The following is a 26,110-nucleotide window of genomic DNA, read 5'->3' as shown; positions in this document are numbered from 1 at the left end:
AGAGAGATAGAAAGAAAGGAAGGAAAGAGAAGGAATAAAAAAGTAGAACGCGTGCACATAAGTATTTCCTACATCGCGCATCTATTGTAAGCAATGTTCTCAGAATAACAATTCGATTGTACCACAGTTTGTATCAACCTTATAGGGCCGAATTTATCATTCAAAATCTAGTCATCCAAGTTTTGTCATCACTGACACTCCTGCGGACGAAGGCCGTAGCTTCGTTTGTTTGTTTGTTTGTTTGTTTGTTTGTTTGTTTGTTTGTTCGTTCGTTCGTTTGTTTGTTGGTTGGTTGGTTTCTTTGTTTGTTTTCGCAGATGGCGGGATCAAATCTTGGCTGCGGCAGCTGCATTTTCGATTAAGGCAAAAATGCTGTAGGCCCGTGTGCTCAGATTTGTGTGCACGTTAAAGAACCCCAGGTGGCCGAAATTTCCGGAGCCCTCCACTACGGCGTCTCACATAATCATAAGGTGGCTTCGGGACGTTAAACCCCACATATCAAAATTAGTTTCTTTTTAAATATAAAAGCGTTTTATGCGCAGTCCACCAATAATTCACTGACGTATTTTCGGCTTATAAATGACGTTGAAAAACTACGCATGATCAAAAATTAAAAAAAAAAAGTTTCGTCAACGAGAGTAGCGGACCTCTCGGTCCGCGTCAGCATATGCCGGACACGGTACCAACTGCTCCACGACCACATGGACCGAAGGAATTACTAATGCGCCTTTCATATCTAACACTGTCCTCTCGCAGTGCTCTCGGCAAAGTGAAGTAATACATCATGACCTTGACATCCGCGATCAGCTCTTTCGACTCGTACTTTGTACGTGCCAGTCGCACTCAGTTCGTTTCTAATAGGAGATGTGCAGCTTTGTCAACACCTAAGCAGACCGTCAAGCGGTGACCTTAGTCCAAGCGTGAGCTTCACTTATAGCATCCATTCATGTATTTAAAAAAAAAAAGCTGTGGAATGCGCGCCTAATTAGGCCGGCTGAAACTCCGCGTTCTCCAGTTATGCTCGCCCCATAAAAATAAATAAATAAAGAAATAAATAAATAAATCATGGCTGGCCAGAAGCCAAGACACCACGCGCGTTACATTTTCCTCTAGTTGGGGAGTGGCGTTGAATGCTATAACATACCGCGAGCAGGCGACCTTAGCCCATGTTCGGTGTCCATTCAGTTAAGCTCTACTGGCTGTCACACCGCTTTCTCTGACTGCTCTCTCACCGTTGACTACTACAGCTACCGGAACCATCCAAGACAGCATGGGTTCGTTTGATCATTGCTCATGGAAATTAGTTGTCGAAAGGCAGATGTATCACTTAGCATCAACGCGCATTGGTGCACTCACGTCAGAGAGAGCGGAAGAGAGATGAAATGAAAACGCTGGGAGGTTATCCTAGTAAAAGTAACCGGTTTGCTACCCTGCGTAGGGGTGGGACACTCACGTCAAACGGTGCTATAGCTATACAAACAGCAAGGCAAATTTCACAAGCTCTCCTATATAAATGTATAGTAAACAATCGACTATTAGGAAACTTTTCACTTTCGTGTTATACCGATCCCTATGATAGAGGGATCAACCCCATTTTTTTCTTAATATTAATATTACACTCCTCTCTATCCTTCCTTATAACATGTCCGCACAAATACGCCTTCTTTACTTTCTTCATACTACGGTCTTTCTGCCGAGTAGTGGAAGACAATGTGCCTGTTCAACAAACACGCGATTAAAATAATCTCTAATATCTTTTTAAATGGCACTCTTGAAAAGTCAAAATAAATTATGGACGCATGTTATTAACGGAGCCCCTGAAGATTGTAATCAAAGCAGACATGTCGAGCAGTTTTCAGAAGCTGAACTAGCTGCGCGGGTAATTAATCTCTGTCATTGCTTTGTCCCGAAAATGTTTGTTTCGACAAGGAGAGACTTTTTCTTTTCATTTCTTCGTCCGCTTTTGCACTCGATGAATCTCGATCGCCCGAGTGGATATCTGGTCTTCTCAACGGCTCATGACAAGAAAGTTGCCATGCTACAGGCAGCTCACAGATCCGCTGCTTCAAGGAAATATCGACAAAGAAGTGCATGTACAGCATAAAGCAAACGCACTCCATGAACTTCGTTTCATTACATGTAACGTGAGAATAAAGTTCCGAGCTGAGCTGATGCTTCATCAACACTTGCTGGTAGCTGTGTAACGGGCTGCTTCAAACGGCATCGACTCCAGGAAAGTCGCTACTTGCAGCTGTGATTTATGCTTTTTTTCTGTGTTGGGAGATGCATGAGTGTCTAGTAATATTCGTTCAGCAGTACCTTTTTCGCATTCATATTTTTCTCTTGCACAAGATATTCAGTATTTTTTGCCAATAATTTTACTAACGGCCCTATAGTGTAACTATGGTTCCTATATTAATTAAGCAGCCACAAAGCCGAGAATGGTGTGACAGCCAGAGCGAAATGTGAACTTTTGAGTTATATGGCACGCAGTCTTCATAAAACATATGTAACTTCTTTAGAATATGGTACATAGAAGGTCAATTGATATGTAGAGCTTAACGTTTGAAAACCACCATATGATTATGACAAACGTCGTAGTGCAGGGCTCTGGCAATTTTGAACACCTGCAGTCCATTAACGTGCACCCGAATCTCAGCACACGGGCCTACAGCATTTTTGCCTCTATCGAAAATGCAGCCGCCGCCGTTGGGATTCAATCCCACGACCTGCGGGTCAGCAGCCGAGTACCTTAGCCACTACAGACGACCACGGTGGGGCACATAGATGGCCAAGTGGTGGCCAGCAAGAGCATATACACAATTACAAACAATAATAAGTTTTCAACGCAGTATATAGTTTGACAGGGGTCTATTCGTAAAGCTGGCTATACGAGATAGTACGCGTAATTTAACATCGCACAAAAACTAGTATCTCTACTTGGAGACGGCTAGAAGCAAATGCGCTCCTCTGAAAGCCACATTTACCGTGATAGATGCTAATGATGTTATCTAAAGCCTGCAATGCGATAGTAGTACATGCGCCTGTACAGCTTTGTGTAGTCTGGTGTCCTTTCATAGCAACAGCAAACTCCACGGTGCTACGTGAAACAGCTGAGATGCTTGCTGCTTCCTCTAATCTTGTTTATCGATGTTATTGTCGAACGAACAGTTCCAGACTCTGAAAAAAAAAACCAGCCGACAATGCAGTGGTACTCTGTAATGAGCTGAATTGAGAAGGGAAAGATATACATTTTTTATCACTACTTTTTTTCTTCGTGTGGTTCCCCATAAACGAATACTGCGAGCCTGTATAATAACTGCTGCATTTGAAGTATATATATTGCATATTCACGTGTTTTGAAAACTAATTTTTATGTTTTAGTCGCAGGCACCAGTATAAGAAGCCGGGACCGCAAAAAAAAAAAATACCAGATAACATTTATTCGAATAAAAGAAAAAAACAGAAATGTAATTTTATAGCTGTCCAAAGTCCACAATATGGTGGAGTTGTCTGAAAGTATCTTCCGGCTCAGTAGCAGAAAACAACAAACTAAAATCTGAGATTCAAGTACGAGAGGAGAGTCCAAGTGGACCAAATTAAACTTTTCATTATTTTCTCTCAATATACTGGCCAACAGAGAGGACGCGAAAGAAGGTACGCAGAATAAAGCACAGTGGTTCCCCACTGATACATTTTTGTTTATCCTTCTACCAGCCCTTCGTTCAGCAGGTTGTTGCCGTCTGCACTTTTCACGGTCTCATTTCTGCGAATGTGCAGCTATCGGGCCGCAAGCTTGTGTTCGACCAGCCAGTGCAAAAACCTTGTCTCCGCTGTAGCTGCTGCTGCGACAGAGAAAATGAGCTCCTTTCAGCGTCGCACTGCCTGGAGCGCCCCAAGGTGGACTGGCAATTGAAATATGATTTGCCCTTTCCCCCAGCTAGTGTTGTGCAGCCCGCGAACTGTCGGCACAGCAGGGGATGACGTTTTCGGTTTTGGCGGCGGCGCACCCCGTTTCGATTCTGTTCGGCTTTGTGTCCGAGAGATGTTTGCGTTATTAACGAAATCGAGTTTCTTTCTTTCACCCACACTTTCTTTTGTTCATTTTTTTTGTCACTCACTTTTTTTGTGTGTGTGGTGCTTGCGGAGGAACCCGCGTTTCTTGATATACGCTTCAAATTTTCCCCCTTGCGTCGCTTTTATCTCGGGGTTGAGAGACACGCCTCTCCTCCTCGAATGTCGTCCTCTGGCGTGATTGAAATGCATTAAAGTGTCAGCGTGCTCAGTGTTCCACCCCGGACGTATTGATGGAGAGCCAACTCGTGCTGCGAAGTTTGCCTCCCTCGGCGGCGCCCGATTTACCTCGGCCCTGTCCCGCGAACGCCAGAAGCGTATTTCTCCTCCGCTTCCTCCCCTCCGCCGGTGCTCCACCGAGAACGAAATTTGTATGCATAACGGAAGCGAACGTCTTTACGTTATTTTCCCGCCAACTTCCGAGGATTGTTTACGTTTCCCGACCTGAGTGAGTACTATGAACTCTTTATGCAAATGAGCAACGGGAAAGCAACCGTCTCGGTGCAGACATTCTGATTATTTTTGTCGACATTTCCAGTTGTATTTTCATTCGACGCAAAAAAAGTGCGCTGCAGTCCTTCTTTATTTCTCCTTACGCACACGCGATTCCGGGCCTGTTAACAGGTCTGCGTCAAGTTAAACTCTCTGCAGCTCCGTGAAGTAGCCAAGTGATCAAAAACGCAACAACGTTTGTGTAGTTATTTTGAACCGCTGGTGAAAGTAAGTTAAGGCGTATACTTGTGATTTTCTAACTGTGCGCATCGCCGGAACAGAACTCAAGGAGGCTGAAATTCATGTCAATTGAACCGGGTACTATTCTATCGGTAAAACGCGCAGCATCGCTCATATATATACCACTTTTCGAAAAGCGATGCCTAGCGACAAAAGCTTTTTGCCCACTCTACAACTGTTTACTAATTTTTTTCGGAAACAATGCGTGCTGAATCAGAATTTGTCCTGATGTTCATCCAATAACTTCAGCCTTCCGTGCCCGCAGCGGTACTGTGTGCATATTTTAAGGCATCATATGTCACCCTTACTTCTTCAGACATAGTCTTTCTGTAGATACTGCTGCCAGTTGATCTAATGAATGGACAAATACATAGAGACAGGGCACATTTAGGCCACGTTACAACGCAGCACAAAGTTTTTGTTGTTTTCGTACTATTCAAAAATTTATATCACCACATTAGAAATCTATAGCCGGGAAAAAGTGCTTCAAATTTAGTATTTTCCAACGTGCCATTTGACATTCGAGGTTTTTTCTAAGGTTTCGTAGTGCAATATGGTGAATTAATTTTAATTATTCCGCCATCTGTTTCTATTTATTTGGGAGCGCTTTAACGTGCTACCAAACAAATATTATAATTGTTGGAGGCTAACGTCCCAAAGCCTTGATATAACGAAAGCCGTAGTGGAGTAGTTCAAAAATTTTGACCACCCATTGGTTCTTTAACGTACATCTAAATCTAAGTGTATGAGCCGCAATAATTTTCGCCTCCAGAGCACCTAAATTTGAGTATATGAGCATTTTTTGCATTTCACCGCTATGAGCTTCATTCTAACCCACGATCTCGAAGCACCACTCTTTAGCCGCTAAACGAATCCTGCCGATCGTCACCCACTTCACGGGTATAGATGTCATCGGTACCGAGGCAGTTCCGTGACGTGTTTTCTCTGCCAAAGCTTTGCTTGTTGTTGTTCGCAGATGGCAAGCCGTTACCGCAGGAGTCCCGACACGCACTGGAGAAGCCTGGCAGCCTGGTCATTCACGACGCTCGCAAGGAGGACCAGGGCCCGTACCGCTGCATCGCCGTGGGCAGCAAAGGGGACATGGCCACGCGGGACATTTACGTCATCGTTGTCAGTGAGTGTGACACTGCACCCGCGTACGGTGTCGGCATTTTCAAAGCATTTAACGCTGTAGCCAGTGCCGGATCTCCATTACTTTAGAGCGAAAGCTGTTATATGTTGTGGAATCACAGGAAAGGCTGTTTCTTTTTTTGGTGCCGTATTTGTGCGCCGCCACCGCTGGTCTTTGTAAAACATATTAAAAGTAAGAAAAAAATATCCAAGATGGACCAGGGTACGAGTCTGGGTTCGTGGAAACTGTGCATTCCACCACGTAGCCACGACGGTGCTCCAAACTACTTTGCAAAAAAAAAAGACCCTGTACAGGAATTATGTCTGGAAGGAGCCACGTTAACATATGTGATGTATAGCGTGGCAGAAGAGCACAATAACAACCTGGCGTCATGCTATGCGAATTTTTGTATGCAGGCGTCACACAACATGAAGTGCGTAACGAGTGGGTGGTTGCATGCTTTCTACCCATTCGAAATGCTCAGCCAACTTTTTTCATCATCGTCAGCCACCGCATGAACAAAGTGCGCAAACTGACTTGCAAATACATAGCGTGCATGCCTCGCTTCTCCGCATAATGCCGAATAACGGCGTTGTGGGTGCTTTTCAACTTGACAAAAATTATTATGTATGGCGTACGGGGTGCCCTGCAAGCGTGATTGAATTAGTAGACACAAGACGGGTTCTATAGAAGTGCTGCTCTTCCAGCTGTCGCTGTGACTGGGCTGCGCTTTCGTGCAGGTATTGGCGTTTCTTTTTCCAGATTTTTTTTTCTCTTCATCTTATGAACAAGAGACTATTCTAATTGTTGATCACGGTGTGAGAATATTTTGGTGTTTACACTGCACGCGTCCCAGCGGCCATGGTATGTTTATTTGTTTCGTTTATATGTTTATTAGTACCTTGAGGGTCCCGAGGGACATTACATGAGGGTAGGCAAAAAAAACATAACAGATGAAACAAAAGACGAAAACAAAGCAACACTAACATTAACAAAATATAAAAAAACAGCAGTGTATTATTGTTAAAAAAATAAAGTATGGCTTTTTACTGCGTTGTAATTGATCAAACTGAGCTGACATGGTGATGTGGGCGGGAAGGTCGTTCAAGTCTTGTGCTGTCGGAAGGAAAAATGACTACTTGCAGGTCTTTATTTTTGGGCATACAGGATATACTGCGTTGGGGTGAGAATGTCTTGATGTTCGATGTGCAGGTCTGATGAACGCATTGGCTAGTGGCAAGGAATGAAAAAACTTATTATAGAAGCACAAGCATGAAATTTTACGGCGAGGGGTAAGATGAGGAAGGTTAAGCTGATGTTTGACTGCTGACACACTTATGTTATTTGAGTAATTTGAGATTATAAATCTGGAAGCATGATTCTGAATAGATTCGAGCATGGTGGAAAGTTTAGCTTGATGAAGATCAAAAAATGGCACTAGCATACTCCAGTTTAGGCCTGACGAGTGTTTTATAAGCTATTAGTTTAGTAGCAGCAGGTGCCGAAGCAAGGTTACGACATAGGTATCTAAGAACTTGATTAGCAGAGTTATTGATGCTAATGATGTGTAAAGTAGATGTTAGATCAGATGAGATATGAACACTTAGGTATTTGGTAGTGTTGGTAGCGGCTACGGGGTAATTGTGTAGAGTGTAAGTGTTAGTGATGTAGTCTTTACGACGATGAAAAGACATTAGGAGAGGTTTGTTAATATTTAGTGACATTAGCCAATCCTCACACCATTGATGTATAGTGTTAAGATCTAACTGTAAAATGGAAGAACGTGAGACATTATTTAGAGGGTGATACAACACGCTATCATCAGTGAATAGTCTAATAGTAGAGGTGATGTTACGTGGCAAGTCGTTAATGCAAATTGAAAAGAGGAGGGGACCTAGTACAGTACCTTGTGGGACGCCAGAGTGAATGGGAGAAAAAGGACATTTGCAAGAGTTTGCGACAGCAAACTGCCGGCGATGGGTTAGAAATTCGCGAATCCAGTTCAGCAGGTCAGGGTCGAGTTCAGGCATAAATGTTTAAGCAGTAAGTTATGATGGGAAACCTTATCAAGTGCTTTTTTGGAAATCAAGGAATATAGCATCAATGGGGATATTATCATCAAGGTGAGAATGAATTTATTATTTCATTTTATTTTGTTACAAACTGCCGCCCTTCCATGAAGGCCTTAGGCAAAAGTGCGGCATAAATAAGTAAGACAACACAAGTTGGGAAACAAGAAGATAAAAAAGAAGTACATGAAGTAATAGATTGTGAAATATTGACATCAAAAAATATCCAAAAACAACATCAAAGAAACTTAGTGGCAGTAAGCGCTCACAAAGCACAAACGACCCATATTACAATAGCCCACATAGCATAGAGCGCATACAAGCACTGATCCCGTACTCACATAGCACAGATAAAAAAAGTTTCAGCATTCATTCGAACATGGCAAAACAAGGGAATACATGACGTCACATTACGCCCACCAAGCGCCACAGTGCCTATGGAGCCGTATGCTCCGTAGCTGTATGCTCCATATGCTTCATATGCTCCGTAGCCATATACTCCATATGCTCCGGAGCCATATACTTCATTATTTTGCAGCAGACATTGGTGATAGACATGGTGCAGTAATTGTTAGGAGACGACCAATTACCTTTTCTAAAGACGGGGACGACCTTCCCGATCCGCCAGTCTTCTGGAGCTGAACCTGAATCTAGTGATTGCTGAAATATTAGCGATAATATGATACTGGTTACATGTTTGGGGTTTTTGAGCACTTTGGTATTGATACCATGAGTTCCAGCTGCTGACGAGTTTTGAAGTTGTCGATGATATGCACATTGCCATTTGGATTAAAGGTAATACAAATCATGAGCGAATGCGCATAGGGTGAATACGAAGAAAGCGCCTGACGGGTGAAAACTCAAAAAAAAAAAGTATTGTTTAATACAATAGCGACATCCCCTTTGGCAATGGGACAACCATCAGAATCGGTTAGCGAAATACCTTCTGTTTCTTCGGGTTTTGTAGTTTTTCAGAGCCGTTTAGGATTGTTGCGCAGCAAAGAAGGTAGCGTTGTACCGTAAAAGTGATTTTTGCCCTGCGTGATTGAAGTTGGATAATCCTTAGCTGCAGCTAAGTATCTCACCCAAGCCGTGTTAGAATTGGAACACTAGCAAATCTGAATATTCTTTTTTTATTGTTGAGTTTCATAGTTTACCATTGAACCACGGGGACTGTGCTCGCTCATTAACAATAATGGTGGGGATATATTTTGTGGTTAGACGTAACATCTCATTTTTAAACATTGACCAGTTAGTTTCGATGGGGCGTGATTGATAGCAATTTTCGAATTCATCACAAAAGACAGCTAATTCATCAGTCATACAAGCGTAGTCACCTCTGTCATACAACATCAAGGTTTTTGCAGTTTTCTTGGTTTTAATTATATAGCTAGACAAGGCGCCATGAACAACGCAGTGATCACTCAGTGGTGGAAAATAAGTTAATGAAAAACATATGTCGGTGTGTGTTGTAAAAAGTAGGTCGAGAATGTTTGAAGAATGAGTTACAATGCGTGTTGGCTGAGTGACTAGCTGAGATAGACCGAATGTAAGACATGTGTCAAGGAAATGACTTTCGATGCTTTTTTTATAGCGTTACTGCTTGGTTAGTCCAGTCGATCAAAGGAAAGTTGAAATCACCGTTTATAAAGATGGGAGAGTTAGAATAGGTTTCCTTTATGGTTTTCAAGCATACATGGAAGCTTTCATTGAACGAGCTGACACTATTAGGTGGTCGATAACAGACACCGATAAGCATACGCGGCAACGTAGCATTTCAGCATATCCATAACAATTCTAGAATAAATAGTACGTTTACTAACGTGCAAATCAAAGATCGGTTAGTAGCAATAGGACGCCACCGCCACGCGAGCCATCAGGTCTATCTTTACGAAATTTATCAAAATTAGGAAATGCTCGGAACAACTCAGAAACTAGGATAGACGAATTAAGCCACGTTTCGATTAATAAGACTACATTGCTTGAGGATGGGGAAATGAGGTTACAAAGCAAGTCACGCTTGGGTGTCAAGCTTCGGATATTCGTGTATAGGAATGAAAGGGGCGTTCGGCGTGGGCTACTCGGTTCTTAGAAGTGTGGCAGCTTGGGCTAGTTGGTATGACATGACGATAGTTATAGCTCGGGATCAGAACGACGACAAAGAGACAAGAAGTGTCCTTCTTGTCTTTTTGTCGTCGTTCCGATGTCGCGCTATAGCTATCGTCTACTCGGTTCATTAAGTTGTGTAACCTGGTGCTAGGATATACGCTCAACGACCTTTTACGCATTATGTTCATAAATATGGCTTTTGGTATTGCAATAAAAGGCGTCGTATTGGATCTTGAAGTCCCGTTTACGAGCCTTACCAAACTGCACTAGTTGTTTGCGGTTGAAGCGCGTTTGTGGCGAAAAGTCCTCACTGATACCATAAACAAATGATTTAACTTTTTACTTGAAAAATGATGTTTTTATTTACTTTAAGATTGCCAAACTTTACAATTATGGGTAAATTTCGGCCTTGTTTGTAGGAGCCCAGTCTGTGCACACGCTCAATAGAACTGGAATTAATAGTTAGACCGAGGTATGTCTTGGAAATATCAAGGAGTAGTTTTTCGCATTCTTGCCAAGATTGTTTTGGCGTATCACTATTACCAAAAACGAGATTATCATGATGGGACCTGATTTCTGCATTATCTATCCGAGTAGACAGCGACGAAACTTGGCTTGCGCAATCAGCAGTAGCTACTTCAAGTTTTTTTCACGTCGACTTGAAGAGTGTTGAATGACAAGCACTCCGATTCAATTTTTCAAGCCTTGTTTTGAATTTATTAAAAGATTTCTCGTGATCCAAAAGTGTTCGACGGATTGATTTGAATTCCTCAAGTATTGTCGACTGTCCTGATTGTAGCTGTTTCATTGCGCAGACAAGTCACCGGGATGAAGAATCAGAGAGAGGGCCAGGATTGGCTTCGATATCTCCGGATAGTAGTAACAGTTTGAGCAATATACAACTACAGTCATAAAACACTTTTTGCATTCATCATGGGCTGGGCAGCACGACAAGCGTACGACAACTAGGTTTTTTTTTCGCAAACAATGGCAGTTAGTTGCCTGCATAGCAAAGGTGAGCCAGTTAGGTCGAGCCATAACTGTCATGCTGCCAGGCCCATTACACCGTGATACTCGAGGCTGGTTGCTTTTGTAGTGATATCGTGGTATCATCGATGACGTCACAGTCCTGGTGTGATGGCGCTGCAACGCCCGAAGCGATACCAGAAGCGGGGGTGGGTTATCTTCGTTCAACGCATCAGACGGTGCGCTCACGCCCCGCAAGTAGAAGGCGCAGTAGTCTTGGTGGTATTGAGTTCCAGGGGTCTCGGCGTTGCATCCAACATCGATACCGTAGAGCAGTGGAAAGCGGTCAACAGTACACAAATGCCAGGGAGGTCCGTCATGGGGCGTGTGCTGCCGGAGGCAGCAGGTTCTTCAGACCAGTGCAACGGTGAGTGTACGATGCCGAAAATCTGCATAGCAAAGACGAGCCAGTTAGGTCGAGCACTCTGCTGCCAGCCATTAGATGGCACCGCGGACAACGGACCGAGCGAAGTGGTGCTGATGGCTAGAAATTCCTTTGCCTCTCCGACGTTTCACTTGTAGTAGTGTGAGTACACCATAAAGCGTGAGTACACCATAAAGTGTTAGTACACCGTAAATTATATATATACTTCAACGTTCAAATTCACATATATACCCAATGAAGTGGCTGGAATAGCTGCCGTGGTAGAGCATCGAACGCGTTATTCGAAGGTCGCAGGTTTGGTTATTATTATTATTATTATTATTATTATTATTATTATTATTATTATTATTATTATTATTATTATTATTATAAAGTTAGCCAGCGTGCTGTCTCTATATTAAAATATTGATAGATAGCACGCTCCCCATGCATCATTTAGCGAGAAGTCGCCGCGGGAGACCGCTACTTGTCCACGCGTGCGCGCACGATCCCACGGCAAAAGCAGCGCATTCGAAGAAAAAAAAAAGCAAACGTGCTGAAGGTCACGAGGCGCACGTGACGTAATTTTTTGGCCCTTGCCATCCCTCCCTGCTTAACTTCCAGTTCTTTCGCCGGGACGAGAGAAGAGAGAATTCAATTGCAGCATGCGACAAATCTTTCTAACTCCACTCGCACTGGACGAATTCTTAAATTTTTATGGCATTTTTATGGCATTGAATTCGTGTGGCAAAGAACTCTTATAGTGAATTTATGTAATAGATACTTGAAAAAGTGTTTCAGGGCCCCTTTAACCCTTTCGGCCTTGGCGTCCTATCAAAAGGACAGGAAGAAATTTTGCTGTGAAATGTGACTAATTAAGTCCGAAATCGAAAAAAGTGTCCGAACTATCCTCAATTCATATGTGCAGCTCTTGTAAAAGGTCCTGATTTCTTGTTACTCTAGTCGAGAAACCTGCCCACATCACTTAGATAATTTGTGATGGGTGTCTAATAGCGAAATAGTACGTGAATACTTTTAATTCGTTTAAAAATATATAATAATGGTGCGTGATAGAGCTAGAAAACGATGACGATGAGGTGCAGTTTAATCAGCTTGCCCTTGCAAACATGAACGGAATTATTGTGGCACTGCTAAGCAGAATTCAGCAATATTTTATGATATTGGATCTTCCAAAGTGTTCAATTATTAGACGGTGGCCATTGAAGTGCAATGAGAAGCTTTGTATCGTGAGCGTAAAGACTTGTTATTGGAAAGTTTAGGCGCTGTAACAAATACATGGTTGCTGCATGTTAACTTCACAGTGGTACCTTGCACCAACAGCATTAGATGAATACATTTATTTAAATTCACCACGTTTCCCTTTACAATCACTAAGCCCTGGTATCCCATATATAGGACATGGAGCCATTTTTTGTATATTGATGGTATGCTTAGAAAAAAATGTTTTTGTGCTCTTGAAGGCGAGGTAACTCCAAATGAACAAGAAAAAACTTTGTCAGTTAAAAAAAAATCTGGGCTGAAGGGTTAAGAACACCTCAATAACGCATCAACGTTTTGCAATACAAGAAGTGGATTTGAATTCGCAGTGACGTTCACTAGCAGAAAGTTGTAAAGATAGGATTGTTCATGAAATATTTCAGCCACATCTAGCTGTGGGTGCGGCCAGCCATCGGCAGTGCCTACACTAACTAAAGCATGTGGGAATAGCTTCCAGACATATTTAGGCACTTCGTTTTTACGTGATGTCGTCTCATGATAACCGCCTAATTTCTTCGGGCGAGATGTCTAGTTTATAATTATTGGGGTTTAACGTCCCAGAACCACTATAGGATTTTAACAGACGCCACAGTGGAGGGCTTCGGAAATCCCTACCACCTGGAGTTCTTTAACGTGCACCTAAGTCTAAGCATCTCTGTCCCTAGTGTAGGGTAGCATACCGATCTTTCTGGACGGGTTAACATCCATGCCTTTCCTTTCCCTCCTGCTCTTCTGAATCTAAGCACACGGGCCTCAAGCATTTTCGCCTTCATCGGAAATGCTGCCACCGCGGCAGGGATTCGACCCCGCCACCAACGGGTCAGTAGACGATTGCCTTAACCACTAGACCACCATGGCGGGTGATGTCTAGTTGAGTTCCGCTTATGAGCATAACTTCGCGTGCTGCTAAAGCAGTGGGAATGCAGCTATCAAAATAGAATAGAGAGTATAACAACGGTGCAACCATCGCGCGCCAGTTACGAGACCATATTTTCCATTCCGTAGTGGTATTACCAGGAGAAAAAAAAAGGTCCCGCAAAACAATAGAAATCGTTAACCCCCTTCCGCACTCACTCCGTTTTAAAATCTCCCATCCAACCCACGCCGTGGTGGTGCTCGAAAAGCGCTCTAAGCGGTGCCCACCATTCTAGCGGTGCATTTTTGCGCGCGAGAGCGGCGAGACAATGCGTTTCGGCGACGCGACAACTGCTTCTGGCGCCAGTGCAGTATATGCGCGTTGTCGTGCGCGCTAGCGCGAGACAAGAAGGACGAAGAGGAGGGCAAAACAATCCAGGCTTCCCCGCGAACTGCGATTCCCGGACCGCGGAATGTCCCGAGGCGACACAAAACGCGCTTCCGCCACCAACTCTGCAATAGAAGGAAGAAAGAGAGCGATGGGAATACCAGTACAGTCTCGTATCTGTGGCCCACGCAGACTCTTCGCACTTCTTTCTTCTCTTTCTCGTCGTTTTGTTCCCTAGTTTAACTATTCCACGTCGTATCGCGCAGTCTAGCGCAAAACGATCGCTTCGCCGTGTGTACGGATTTCCAACGGTGACAACTGTCTCTCTCAGGTGCTTAGCTCGCGGCACTCTGAAGCCAGCCTTTGTTTGCGCGAGCACAATTCCTTTATCATTATTATTTTTTGTTCACGGAGTGAAATCCCTTTTGAAGTAACTTTTGCGCAAGGTATGAGTGACTCTTGGAGAACGCTGTGCGTTCGCGCGAAAGCATCACAGCTGCAAAAAAAAAAGGAAACGTCTTTTTTTATTTTAAAAAAAGCGACGGGGCTGCGTGCTTTTTTAAATTCTCGTTTCTTCATCCTCCGCCTAGCAGCGACAATTGTTTCGACAAGTGTGCATGATGAATTTGCCCGTGTCTCCGTATCTGCCCCATGGAGGAGCATCTTTCACGTTCTGTGCGCCGTGCACGTCCTTTTCGAGCCAGCTTTTCCTCGTGGCTTGCGTCGCCTATCGAGGCACACTCCAGCGGCCTCGTTTCTTTCATCCGACATCGTCGTGCGGTGTTCTCAAACCCGATCGTCTCTACTGCACGGGTGGACGGTTCGACATCTTCGTGACGCCGAATACTCTTTGAAATATACCACCACTCGTCTCCTTTCCGCGAGCTTTCATTCGCCGCATTTCTCGTTTGCAGACCAGTGGAGCCTAAATAACATGTGAACATAGATACGGCTCCTTGCATAACACGTCTGCATTTTGCTCAGCGTCGCAGCTGTCTGCATCATGTGATGTTCTAATATGTGGTATTGGCTTTGCATAGAGCGTTGGCTGGTGGATTTCGTCCTGGGAACAAAGCGAGCCGATCAATCTGTATAATTTGTATACTTTTACATCGAAATGGTTCATAACTGTGGAGTTATTCGCAGCTTGACTCTGTCTAGGAGGAGACGTCGGCTGCATAGTGTTGTGCATTCGCCCGCGACACGCAAAGTGGCTCCATCGCCATGATCCGCTACATGCGGACTAACGATTGTGAATAGGCGAGGCGGCTGCGTTACAGTACTTTCTTTCACCATAGCGATAATTCAAGTCCATGCACCCCAATTTGTTTATTGACAATGTATTATCTGCACGTCTTCTATTAAGTTACTCCTTGCTGAAATATTCTACGTTACTTTTTTATTATGTCATTTTCGTGAACCCTGTTTAATTACCAGGAATATTGTAGAATTACAAAAGTGCACGGCTACTTCTTGTTAATTGTATGATTTTTTCAATAGATTCTAAGCATGCTTTGCAGTCGCATCCGCAATGTTTTTGCATTATGGCTCTAAGGACCTATTACCCGCTATAACCCACCATTGCGCCATGTCTGCCTGGGTGGAACTGTGGCTAGCGTGCTCGCTTAGTGACCCTACGGTAGTGTGTTCGATCCCGGCCATGGCGGCTGCATTTTCGATGGAGGCGAAATATTTGGGTGCACGTTAAAAAAACTCCAGATATTCGAAGTTTCCTGAGCCCTCCACTACGGCGTCTCTCATAATCATATATTTTTTTGGGGAAGGGAAATCCCAGATATTATTGATGCGCCAAGGATTATACAAGCGGGGTTACTCACAATCTTTCCATGTTCTCACTTTGGCGGCCCAGTGAGCTCAAATATTGCTATGATCATTTCAAGTGTGCTGTCTCGTGCGCGACGTCTAACGAGGATGCGAGTCTAACAAGCGCTCCAACATTCTATTTTATGCGAGGTAATTTATCAGCATTATATCAACACTGTGGGAAATCCAGCTAACGTCTAAACGTGCGGTCCATCGCGGTGGTCTAGTGGCTAAGGTACTCGGCTGCTGACACGCAGGTCGCGGGCTCGAATCCCAGCTGCGGCGGCTGCATTTCCGATGGAGGCGGAGATGCTGTAGGCATGTGTGCTCAGATTTGGGTGCACGTTAAAGAACCCCAGGTGGTCGAAATTTCCGGAGCCCTCCACAACGGCGTCTCTCATAATCATATAGTGGTTTTGGGACGTTAAAACCAACATATCAATCAATCAACGTCTAAACGCACTTGCTTGCACTCGAGACAGTGTTCTATTCCGCTGTAACGGGCATACGACTGGGGTTCTGTGATTATAGAATCGAGTTTCTTCTACCGAATACACCCAGTTCAAATTTAGCCATGAAAATATTTTTAAAGATTCTTTCTTCTTAAATTAGTTATCCATATATTTGCTGAGCAGTCGATAGATTTCTTATGCACTAATTAGGTGCGCCTTTCCTAGATGGCAGCACCATCCTCATCAAGCATGCTTGAATGGAATGTCAAGGTATCTATCCAAAAATTAAGCGAAGAGTAAGTCTGCTCAGTTGCATAATTTTTGGGAGATAATTTGGAAAACATAAATGAATCTGTGGTAGAGACCTGTAAGAGGTGGCTAGAGGTGGCAAGGAACTACGGTAAACATGGAATGGATTACTTTACGATAATCGCGAAAATTGGCGCTCCGGAATAAGGCCAGTGTTGATGACTGGTCGGTACAAACTAAAGAGCATAGAGAGAGCTAACAAAGTTTGGTAGCACCAGCCGTCGTTCCCATTCAAAGGAGATGACTCCAAACATCCTCCCATCTATCCAGAGCATGGAAGAAGGAGCCATTTGCTGCTCGTTAACGCAACGTAACTTGTTAGGTAACTTTGCGGACGAGCGGATCCATGATTTTATTATGAAAGTATGCCCGTGTGCTCAGATTTGGGCGCACGTTAAAGAACCCCAGGTGGTCAAAATTTCCGGAGCCCTCCACTACGGCGTCTCTCATAATCATATGGTGGTTTTGGGACGTTAAACCCCACAAATCAATCATTATTATGAAAGTATTGATTTGTGAGGTTTAACACCTCAAAACTACCACATGATTATGAGAGACGCCGTAGTGGAGGGCTCCGGAAATTTTGACCACCTGGGGTTCTTTAACGTGCACCCAAATCTGAGTACACAGGCCTACAACAATTCCGCCTCCAACGGAAATGCAGCCGCCACAGCCGGGATTTGATCCCGTGACCTGCGGGTCAGCAGCCGAGTACCTTAGCCACTAGACCACCTTGGCGGGGCTATTATGGAAGTATATTTACACTATAAGCAGGTGACATAGCGCATTGTGAAAAAAAAATCATCCTTATTCATTTCCCTAAAGACGTACGGCTCCAAGGCGGAAGCTTCCTTTTTCCTTCTCAGTCCACGCATCCCGCGTCCTCCTTAGCTGGTCTTACATTGCATCTGTGATAGGTCCCCCTTTAAGCAAGTGAAGATATCCTCTGATGACGTCATGATGACGTCCTATGGTGAACTCATCACGGGGTGGAAATTTTTGCATCACACACGTGGACGCTGATGGCCATTTTTCGCGTTCAATGAGGCATCAAGGCTTTCACCTTAAAGAGGCCCTAAAACAATTTTTTATGTAACCATGGAATGGATTCACTAAAACGGTCTATTTCTTCACGAATTCAACGACGCAAATATTTTAACAATTCATTCAGTACGAGCGGAGTTATGAATATTTCTAGCACGCTGCAAACGTATTCTCTCTTCTCTCGTTCCGACCAAAGCACTGAAAGCTAAGCAGAGAGGAATGGCAGGGGTAAAGTAAATACGTCACGCGCGCGTTGTCAACTTGTGCACTTTTTCTTTTTTCTTTTCTTTTAATACGCGGTTTTTGCATTGTGATTGCGCACGCACGCGTGGACAAGACAGCCTCTCGCGGTGATCCATGTAGCGACCGAGCGCGTAATGTTGAAATCAGCCAATTGCTGATAGATGGCCTTCCGCGAGTGTTTTTTGAGCGTCTTTCATCGTTTGTCGAGAAAGGAGAAAGTAATTTTTTGCTGACTGATAATTTATTGTGAATTTCGAGCCGCTTGCTGTGCTAAAATATTTGGCTCGTGTGTTCTTGGGAGCCTCCACAACCGATCAGCAGTGTTTTCTAACTATGGTCCAACATTGTTGAAGGGCCCCTTTAATTACACCTTAGGGGTGTGGCAACACTCGCACTAGGCTGCAAGATATCCAGACCGTACATGGTACCGCGTCATGTGGCAGCCCAAGTAATTCGCAGTCGTTGTCGCGAGCTTTCCTTTTGGCCTTTGTGTAAACCTAGGCAGTCTGCTCTCGACTTCGACTATAGCGCACTGCAGGCCACTCTCCTTCCACGCAGGGCAGAAAGCAACACTAAACCTTGACGTAAGACGGTAAGATGGGCCAGTTGCTTGGGATTCATCGTGAACTTGTTTACAGCGCAACACCAGAAACACAGCACTGTCTTTCTCTTTCGTTGGTTTTGCTCTTTTGCTCCTTCCCTTCCATGTGTTTCTGGTTTTGCACTGTGAACAAGTTCATGACTAAACATTGACTTTTTTCAAGTCTAGATTCGTTGGCTACGCTTGAATGAGCCCCTTTTGCTGTTCACATCCTTAGCTGCTGTTTATTCATGGAGCCGTCAACTCATTATAGTGTGGGACTTCCAGGAATCTTATTTGCAAGTCAGAGGCTGATCCTCGTGCGCACGAGAAATAAATGAATAAATCAAGTTTCCAGAAGGCAGACATCAACTTCGTCTGCCGCGTTTTTGTCTGTCGGCCTTATTTGAGAAAAATAAAATCTTTGTTATGCAAAGTAGTGACGCGGCACGTATTTTACAATCTACGACTTTTTGATGAACATCTGTGTGTATAGTTGTGTTAGAAGTATAAGAAAATCCATCAGCACAACAATAAAATTTACAAGTGCGGGTGCCGAATTCCAACGTATTATTGATAGAGGACATAAACTGACTGAGGAAGAAAATTCATCATAACAAGAAAATGACAAAACAAAACGCAATTATGAGATGGCATTGAACTGTCACTTCGCAAGGAAAATCGTCTCCAAAGGAATGAGCTTACCATATTACCTAACACCTGCACGCCCAGGTTGTTATTACCAGACGCGTAAGGAAGGCCCCTATAAGGGGGATTCGCTTCGCAGCTAATAAGTGTCATCCATAATTACAACGTTATCTAAAAAGCATATTTTACCCGTAACCTATATGTCTAATTGTCCTTCGTGAAGATAGGAAACTCTCGCGTAAATGTTGCTTCCTTATATGATAATCGAACATAAGGGCTATGAGGAGCATGGGTTTTATTTTATTTTTTGGTAGTGCAAGAGCATAACATACACCAGCCATCAGTAAAATGCTCCGAATATAAATAGAACTTTCACAGATCGACAGAAATGCGGGCTCACTTATATGTACCGGAGCATCATGAATTATTCTGCATAAAAAGAGTTTCTGTACATGTAGGCCCGTGTGCTCAGATTTGGGTGCACGTTAAAGAACCCCAGGTGGTCGAAATTTCCGGAGCCCACCACTACGGCGTCTCTCATAATCATATGGTGGTTTTGGGACGTTAAACCCCACATATCAATCATCAATCAAGAGTTTCTGTACGGCTGGCATCCGCCAGCAGTATCACGTGGAGCCTCAGTCACATGACTTGCAGCTTTGCGCTCGTTCCTTTTTTTAAATAGTGTGCCTATGTCTATGCTAACTGCCACCGAAGAAATGTAGAAATATAGGAGGAGAGTCGAGCTTACCTTCCTGTGTTCTAGAACAGTAGGCATGCTTCTTCACCGTAATACGTAAAAGCTACACTGCCAGCCTCATAATATACTGAATTCGGTCTTTTAATAATTCAATCCGCAGCGCTGACATTCTTATGGTAAGTCTCAACACTAGGAACAGAAGCTTTCCGTCAATACTGCCCCAGTCACGCATACAACAAGCATAGGACTTCGGCAAGAAGGAAGCGTGCTCATATATGTAGCACGCTTCCTTCTCTTGGAGTCTACTGTGTCACTCGCCTTGCTTTTGCTGCACATAACATCCTGCTCCATCCTATCTGTGTCTCTTTACATCTTCTGGATTACGATGTACCCATGGAATATCTTGAACATCAATCTTCAATATGATCCCTCTGTATGACTTCCGCCATGGTGGAGTACTGGTTACAGGGCTCGACTGTTGATCTGGCAGCCACGGGTTCGGTCCTAGTCACAATGTTCGCATTTAGATGGTGACGTAGTGCTGCAGACCCTGTGCCTTGTGCAAAGTCTGGACACTTTAAAGATGACCAGATGGTCAAAATTTCAGGAGTTCTCCACTATACGGCCTCTCTTATATTCATGTCATATGTTTGACCCGTAAAAGTCATTTATTTTTTATTATTCCCACCGTACTAACTGTAATCTCATCATTCTATCCCTTTTCTCTCCTTGATCGAGTTACCCTGTTTCTCTTTCGTATTCCTCGACTGTAACCAACCCGTAGCTCAAGTGATGCGTGTCATTAAATAGTCAAAGTGCAATTTGGATTACCGCTAAGCTAACGTGAATTTCCTGTTCATTCGTGATACCTAAACTGGGTTCCAGGACACCCGGGAGTCCGGTGAGTGGCTTTTAAAGTTCCACGAGCGAATGAAGTCATGCCCAGCGCTTGTTCTGCCTAACGAACTTTCAGGTTAGAGTCTGAATTTTCCAAAACCACCACAGGTAACACGCCAGTTTTGTAGAGTTTCTAGGAACAAACGTCGAGGGAACGTCCTCCATGATGAATATACATATATTCGGCCTTTGAATAATCGCGCTGTAGGGGTTTCATACATACTGGCACAGTGATGTGAGCGGTGGTGGACTCGCATAAGCCACCAGTTTCGGATTTATTTGCTGGCCTATCAACTCGTTTTGAAGGCATTATCATTGGCCGGTTAAGTGGCTTAATAGTGAAATAACACATGTGAAGCGTTAAACGTCCAATTCGTGCAGTGCAGGTGGGCACAGGCGTGTTGACGCCCGCAACAAAGAGCGGGCTCGATTCCCCGGTCAGTCCGTTTCTGATTTTTCTGTTAAACATTGAACGAACCCTTGCATCGTGTTACGCGTACTGCCACCCAATGGAGCCCGGAAACATGGCCTCGTAATAATAATAATAATAATAATAATAATAATAATAATAATAATAATAATAATAATAATAATAATAATAATAATAATAATAATAATAATAATAATAATAATAATAATAATAATAATAATAATAATAATAATAATAATATATTATTATTATTATTATTATTGTTATTATTATTATTGTTATTGTTATTATTATTATTATTGTTGTAACGCGTCATGGTGATCTATTGCCTAAGGCACACGGCTGCTGACCCGTAGGTCGCGGGTCCATTTTCGATGAAGGCGAAAATGCTTGAGGCCGTGTGCTTATAGGTTAAGGTGCGCATTAAAGAACCCTGAATCGTCGAAACTTCCAGAGCGCTCCACTATGGAGTATTTCTTATTCACATGGTGGTTTTGGGACGTAAACCCCGCGAATTATAATATCTACGGTTTTGCGACCCAAAAAGCAGGATACGATTATGAGATACGCCGTAGTAGAGTGTTCCGCAAATTTTGACATTTAGGTGTCTGTGAACGTACACTGACAATGCGCAGCACACGGACCTCAACCATTTCGCCTTCAGTGGCATGCGGCCGGTATCAAACCCGGTGACCTTTGGGTCAGGAGCCGAGCACCTTAGCCACTGATCCACCGTGGCGGACGCCTCTTAAGTTTAGCGTTGTTGTTGATGCTCATTTCTCACAGTGAATGCCATTCGTCTTTTCAACGCAAAAAAGTAAGATTTCGTGTTTTACGCTTGCCTTGGTTCGGGGCTCTGTTAATGATGCGGTAAATAAAGCCACATATGGCCTGCTTATCTGTCGGGTGTTTCAAAAAAGTAGGCGCCGAATGATCGTAAAAAAAAAGATGTAGATTCGCTACCTTCGGATTATACTTAATCACCTCTGGTGGAAGACACCTTAAGATGATTACACACAATTACAAAAGTAATCATTGTAATAAAATTACTTACCTTTTTAATAAATGAAGGCAAGTGCTTTGTTCAATTGAGCGAATTGAAGCCTCTCCCAGGAGAGCTCGGTGCAATTGAGATTTCGAACTAGAGTCCGCTGGTAATTTCGCGTCCACTACGGTGGTCTAGTGGGTTACGGTACTCGGCTGCTAAAACGCAGATCGCGGGGTTGAAACCCCACTGCCTCGGCTGCATTTTCGATGGCGGTGAAAATGCTGTATAGACCCGTGGGCTCAGATTTCGGTGCACGTTTAAAAAACTGTAGGTGGTCGAAATTTCTGGAGCCCTCCACTAAGGCGTCTCTCATAATCATATGGTTGTTCAGGACGTTAAGCCCCATATCTCAATCAATCAATCAATACCAGATGGTCGAAATTTCTGGACTACGGCGTTCCTCATATTTGCATCATGAGTTCGGGACGTAAAAACTTCACAAATATCATGGTAATTCTTGCGGAGTGCCGAAATCTGACCAATGTCACTTGCGAAACCGAAAACGAAGCACCGAGAAAGCGCAAGCTCGATTTCTTTCTATGCCTTTCCGAGGCGGCCAAATTTACGACACCCTCTTCGACTATGATTGCAGTGGTGTTGTCATTCTACATTCGTTAGCCTACATGCTACTTGTTTGTTATCGCGACAAGACGGTTTGCCGCCGCGGCGATCGGGCGCTGCCACAATTGAACGCGTGATCTAATGGCCTCCTTTCCACATCACTATCACCCACGGCCAGCCCGGGAGTTGCTCGGGAGATTTCAAGCGGACTGGTTGTGTCACCCGTGATCTCCGACGCCAGCGTAGCTCCCGTCAACTGGTTCGCTCTCCGCGGTCTCCTAACGCCATGAAGCTCTCGCTGAGTGGTGCTCCGTCTTCACGTCTTCAAACTTCTTCGACCATCTCCCAACTTTCCTATCTCCTTTTAAAGACGAGAGTCTTTCTTGGGCACCTTCTGTCTGTCTTTCTGTACATTTGTCTGTTAGTCCACTCTCTACAGTATCGGGTATTTGAAACGGCCGACCCCATCTGCAGCGCCCACCTATGTTGCTCAAGATTCAGCGTTCATACTTGTGCAATTGTCGATTACAAAGCAATTATTACGCGTGTCTGGGGCACCATAACAACATGTATATATTGTAGATGTGCGCCTTTTACTAGAAAATGCATACACAAGTAATTTTAAGGACCGTAGCGCTTATCACGCTGCGCTGACCATCGAATGCTTGCACGAAAAGGCGAGTGTTTCTAACGCTTTGCTAAAACGGGACGGTGGTGACACCTACCCGTCGCCTTGCGTTCTACACCTTATCACCTCTGAGGCGGGCGCGCACACCCGTCTAAGAGTCACGTGCTTTGTTTTTGAAAAAAACTGCCAGATGGCGCTCATGTCTCACGTGTGACGTGACTTGATGCGCTCGTTAGCCTCCACTGCACGCTCGAAGCACTCTAACGCAGTGCCTCCAGAATACCATTCACCGTTTTTCTTGAGCAGAACATCAAATAAACGTTTTGTTCGCTCGTCTTTCGATGACATTTGCAGACTAAATGCAGATACAGGGCCAATTTTTTCTCTCACTTGCCTGTCCTGCCTCTTTACCTATTTTCTACAATTTTTATCTCTCCTCCCCCCCCCCCCCTACAATGCACTGCGCCATGTCACCAACAGGGAGACAGAAATAGGTGCGTTTTTCCTTCCCTCCAACAATCACTATATATTCGCTGCCACCGCTTCTGGGAAGGTCTGTAAAGCGGGTGCAGGGGTGTGTCTATGTCTCAGTCACATTTTTTGCACCCGAACTACAGCGCGAACTTTTCTTTTATGTCTCACCATTGTATAGCATACTCTGACATTGTCTCCCGGCAGCCCACCGGGAGCGGCAAACTGCTAACGAGACACATTTTCTTGCAACGCTCACCCGCGCTCGCACCGCCCGCTTTTTACCGTAGGCTGCCGGGCAATGGCACATATTTACAACGCGACGCCGAGGAGAAGGCCGTCATGCTTCGGTGCGGTGGCGCCATCTAGTTTTTCTCACACAAACTAGCTGCGGAAAATCGTCTATAACGACGAAGCGAAATAGATCGATGATTGATAACGATCTGAGCTCATTTTGAGCGTGTCAGAAGGGTCTGGCAGTTGCGCTCTTTAGCGTTCCGGTTTCGCCAACGTGTCGAATTAAATAATTTTGAAAAAAAAATTACCAGCAGCCACCAATACGAAATATTAAGACTATGGGTGCTTCCCAAGGAAGACCGTGAATCTTCCTTTTCACCCAGCTACCTGCTTCTTGTGATTGAAATAATATTTGGCTGCAAAGTTTTTGCTAACTTGCGCTATTCTTCGGTTTCTGTGTTCCCAGATAAAATCAGGCAGTTGACACCAGAATTACACTGACTCCAAAAGAGCAAGATGGGACGTATAGGGCTCTGTCCCTTGTTGCTCTTTCACCTTCAGTGTGATTTTTTTTTTGCACTATTCTGCCTCAGTTATGAACTAACAGCTAGTCAATCAGTGTTTTCTTTCGCTCCCCGGTTAAACTCTCTGTAGTACCAGTTAGGGCTGGAAACTTTTTGCGAGCGAAACAGTTCGCACACGCAGCCGAAAAGCTCCCTCCCACTGTGCACTACGCGGTACACGTATACACGGAGAATTCAGCCCAAGTGGCAATGTAAGTAGATCCAGCGATCGATGGTACAACAAAAGGTGTCCCATCAATCAAGCGCTCTCTATGGCACCACGCTTAACTAGAAATCTAAATGGTGCACACAGCCCGTCTGTAGCTGTGCTATTTCTTGCTTATTCAGTGAAGTGCAACGATTTTCTATACGTGACCGTGCCACATATGCAACGACTACAGTGAGACTCCGTGACACGGTGTGAGAGCCCCTGAGTGTTAGGCGCAGGGAGTTTTTTTTTTTCAAACTTTAATGGTCAGTAACCACACATTCACGCTGCGTACCAGTGCAGCAACGCAATTTTTGTTCACTTTTACGCTCCAGAGCATTTCTTCAAAAATTTCTGCTTTAGCCAATTACCGTGGAAACTAAAGCTGCCCCGTGTTTAATAAATGCAATGGATTCGTTACTATATACAAGTGTAATGTTACTTCTTTGGCGACGTTTCTTGGGCTCCTTCATTGGCGGAATCGAGTGAATTTCAGCAGCTGTGAAAAAAAATTACGTTGTGCGCACATAATAGTATCGATACTATGTTCAGCATGAGTGGCATGAGTGCTCTATCACAGTCACATATACACGCCTAACACCAACTACAGAGCAATGAAGTTTGTAAAAAAAAATATAGGTACAATTTCAAGCTTTTCTTTCGGATTCGGGTAATGACAGAACGTCGCGCAGACGCTAGCTTTGAGAAGACGCAGCTGCAAGTTACTTCTCGTACGTTCACATACATACACGATATATTAACAATAGCATAACTGTGCGAGGAAACCACTGCGAAGAAATTCGGGACTTTCAAACAGCTCTTCCCACACGTAGAAGTCTACGTGTGGGAATAGACAATGGATGTCATCAATGCAATAGAAAATGGGCCAGGCGCGCAGAGATTATTGCGCGCTAAATGTATTCGGTCCGGGATCACCGTAGACGAGCTCGAGCTTGTGAAGAATTCGTGCTTGTAAGTATAATGAGAAAATAACCAAATCACTGGCTGCGCCAAGTCGTTTTTCCCGTGACCCATTTTCAACTAACGGAGATGACTGTTCAAAACGTTCCATGCAAAGTTTAGAAATTGTGCCCACCACAGTTTCACAAGCCTCCCTTCAAAGGCGCTACATGTGAGACGCATAGGCTTGCGAAAGGCAGTAGTAAACTGCATGCAAAGAGGTCGTGCAGTCATGGCGTATAGTGTGATGTCATTGGTGCCTGCTTGGAGGTCTTTCCGA

The 26,110-nt window shown here is 44.1% G+C and overlaps 1 protein-coding gene across 2 annotated transcripts in view; it reads left to right on the top strand.

The window, feature by feature from the left end:
* Positions 1-26,110, top strand: part of LOC119176597 (cell adhesion molecule Dscam1-like) — a 716,521-nt gene that overhangs the window by 514,514 nt on the left and 175,897 nt on the right. For both annotated transcript variants that reach the window (XM_075876101.1, XM_075876100.1), the window contains exon 9: positions 5,783-5,941. In XM_075876101.1, coding sequence (XP_075732216.1) covers positions 5,783-5,941 — 159 coding nt within the window. The remainder of the gene's footprint in view (positions 1-5,782; positions 5,942-26,110) is intronic.

The sequence above is a fragment of the Rhipicephalus microplus genome, chromosome X (genome assembly GCF_043290135.1).
Source record: "Rhipicephalus microplus isolate Deutch F79 chromosome X, USDA_Rmic, whole genome shotgun sequence".
NCBI lineage: Eukaryota > Metazoa > Arthropoda > Arachnida > Ixodida > Ixodidae > Rhipicephalus > Rhipicephalus microplus.
This window is presented reverse-complemented; position numbering and strand designations above follow the sequence as displayed.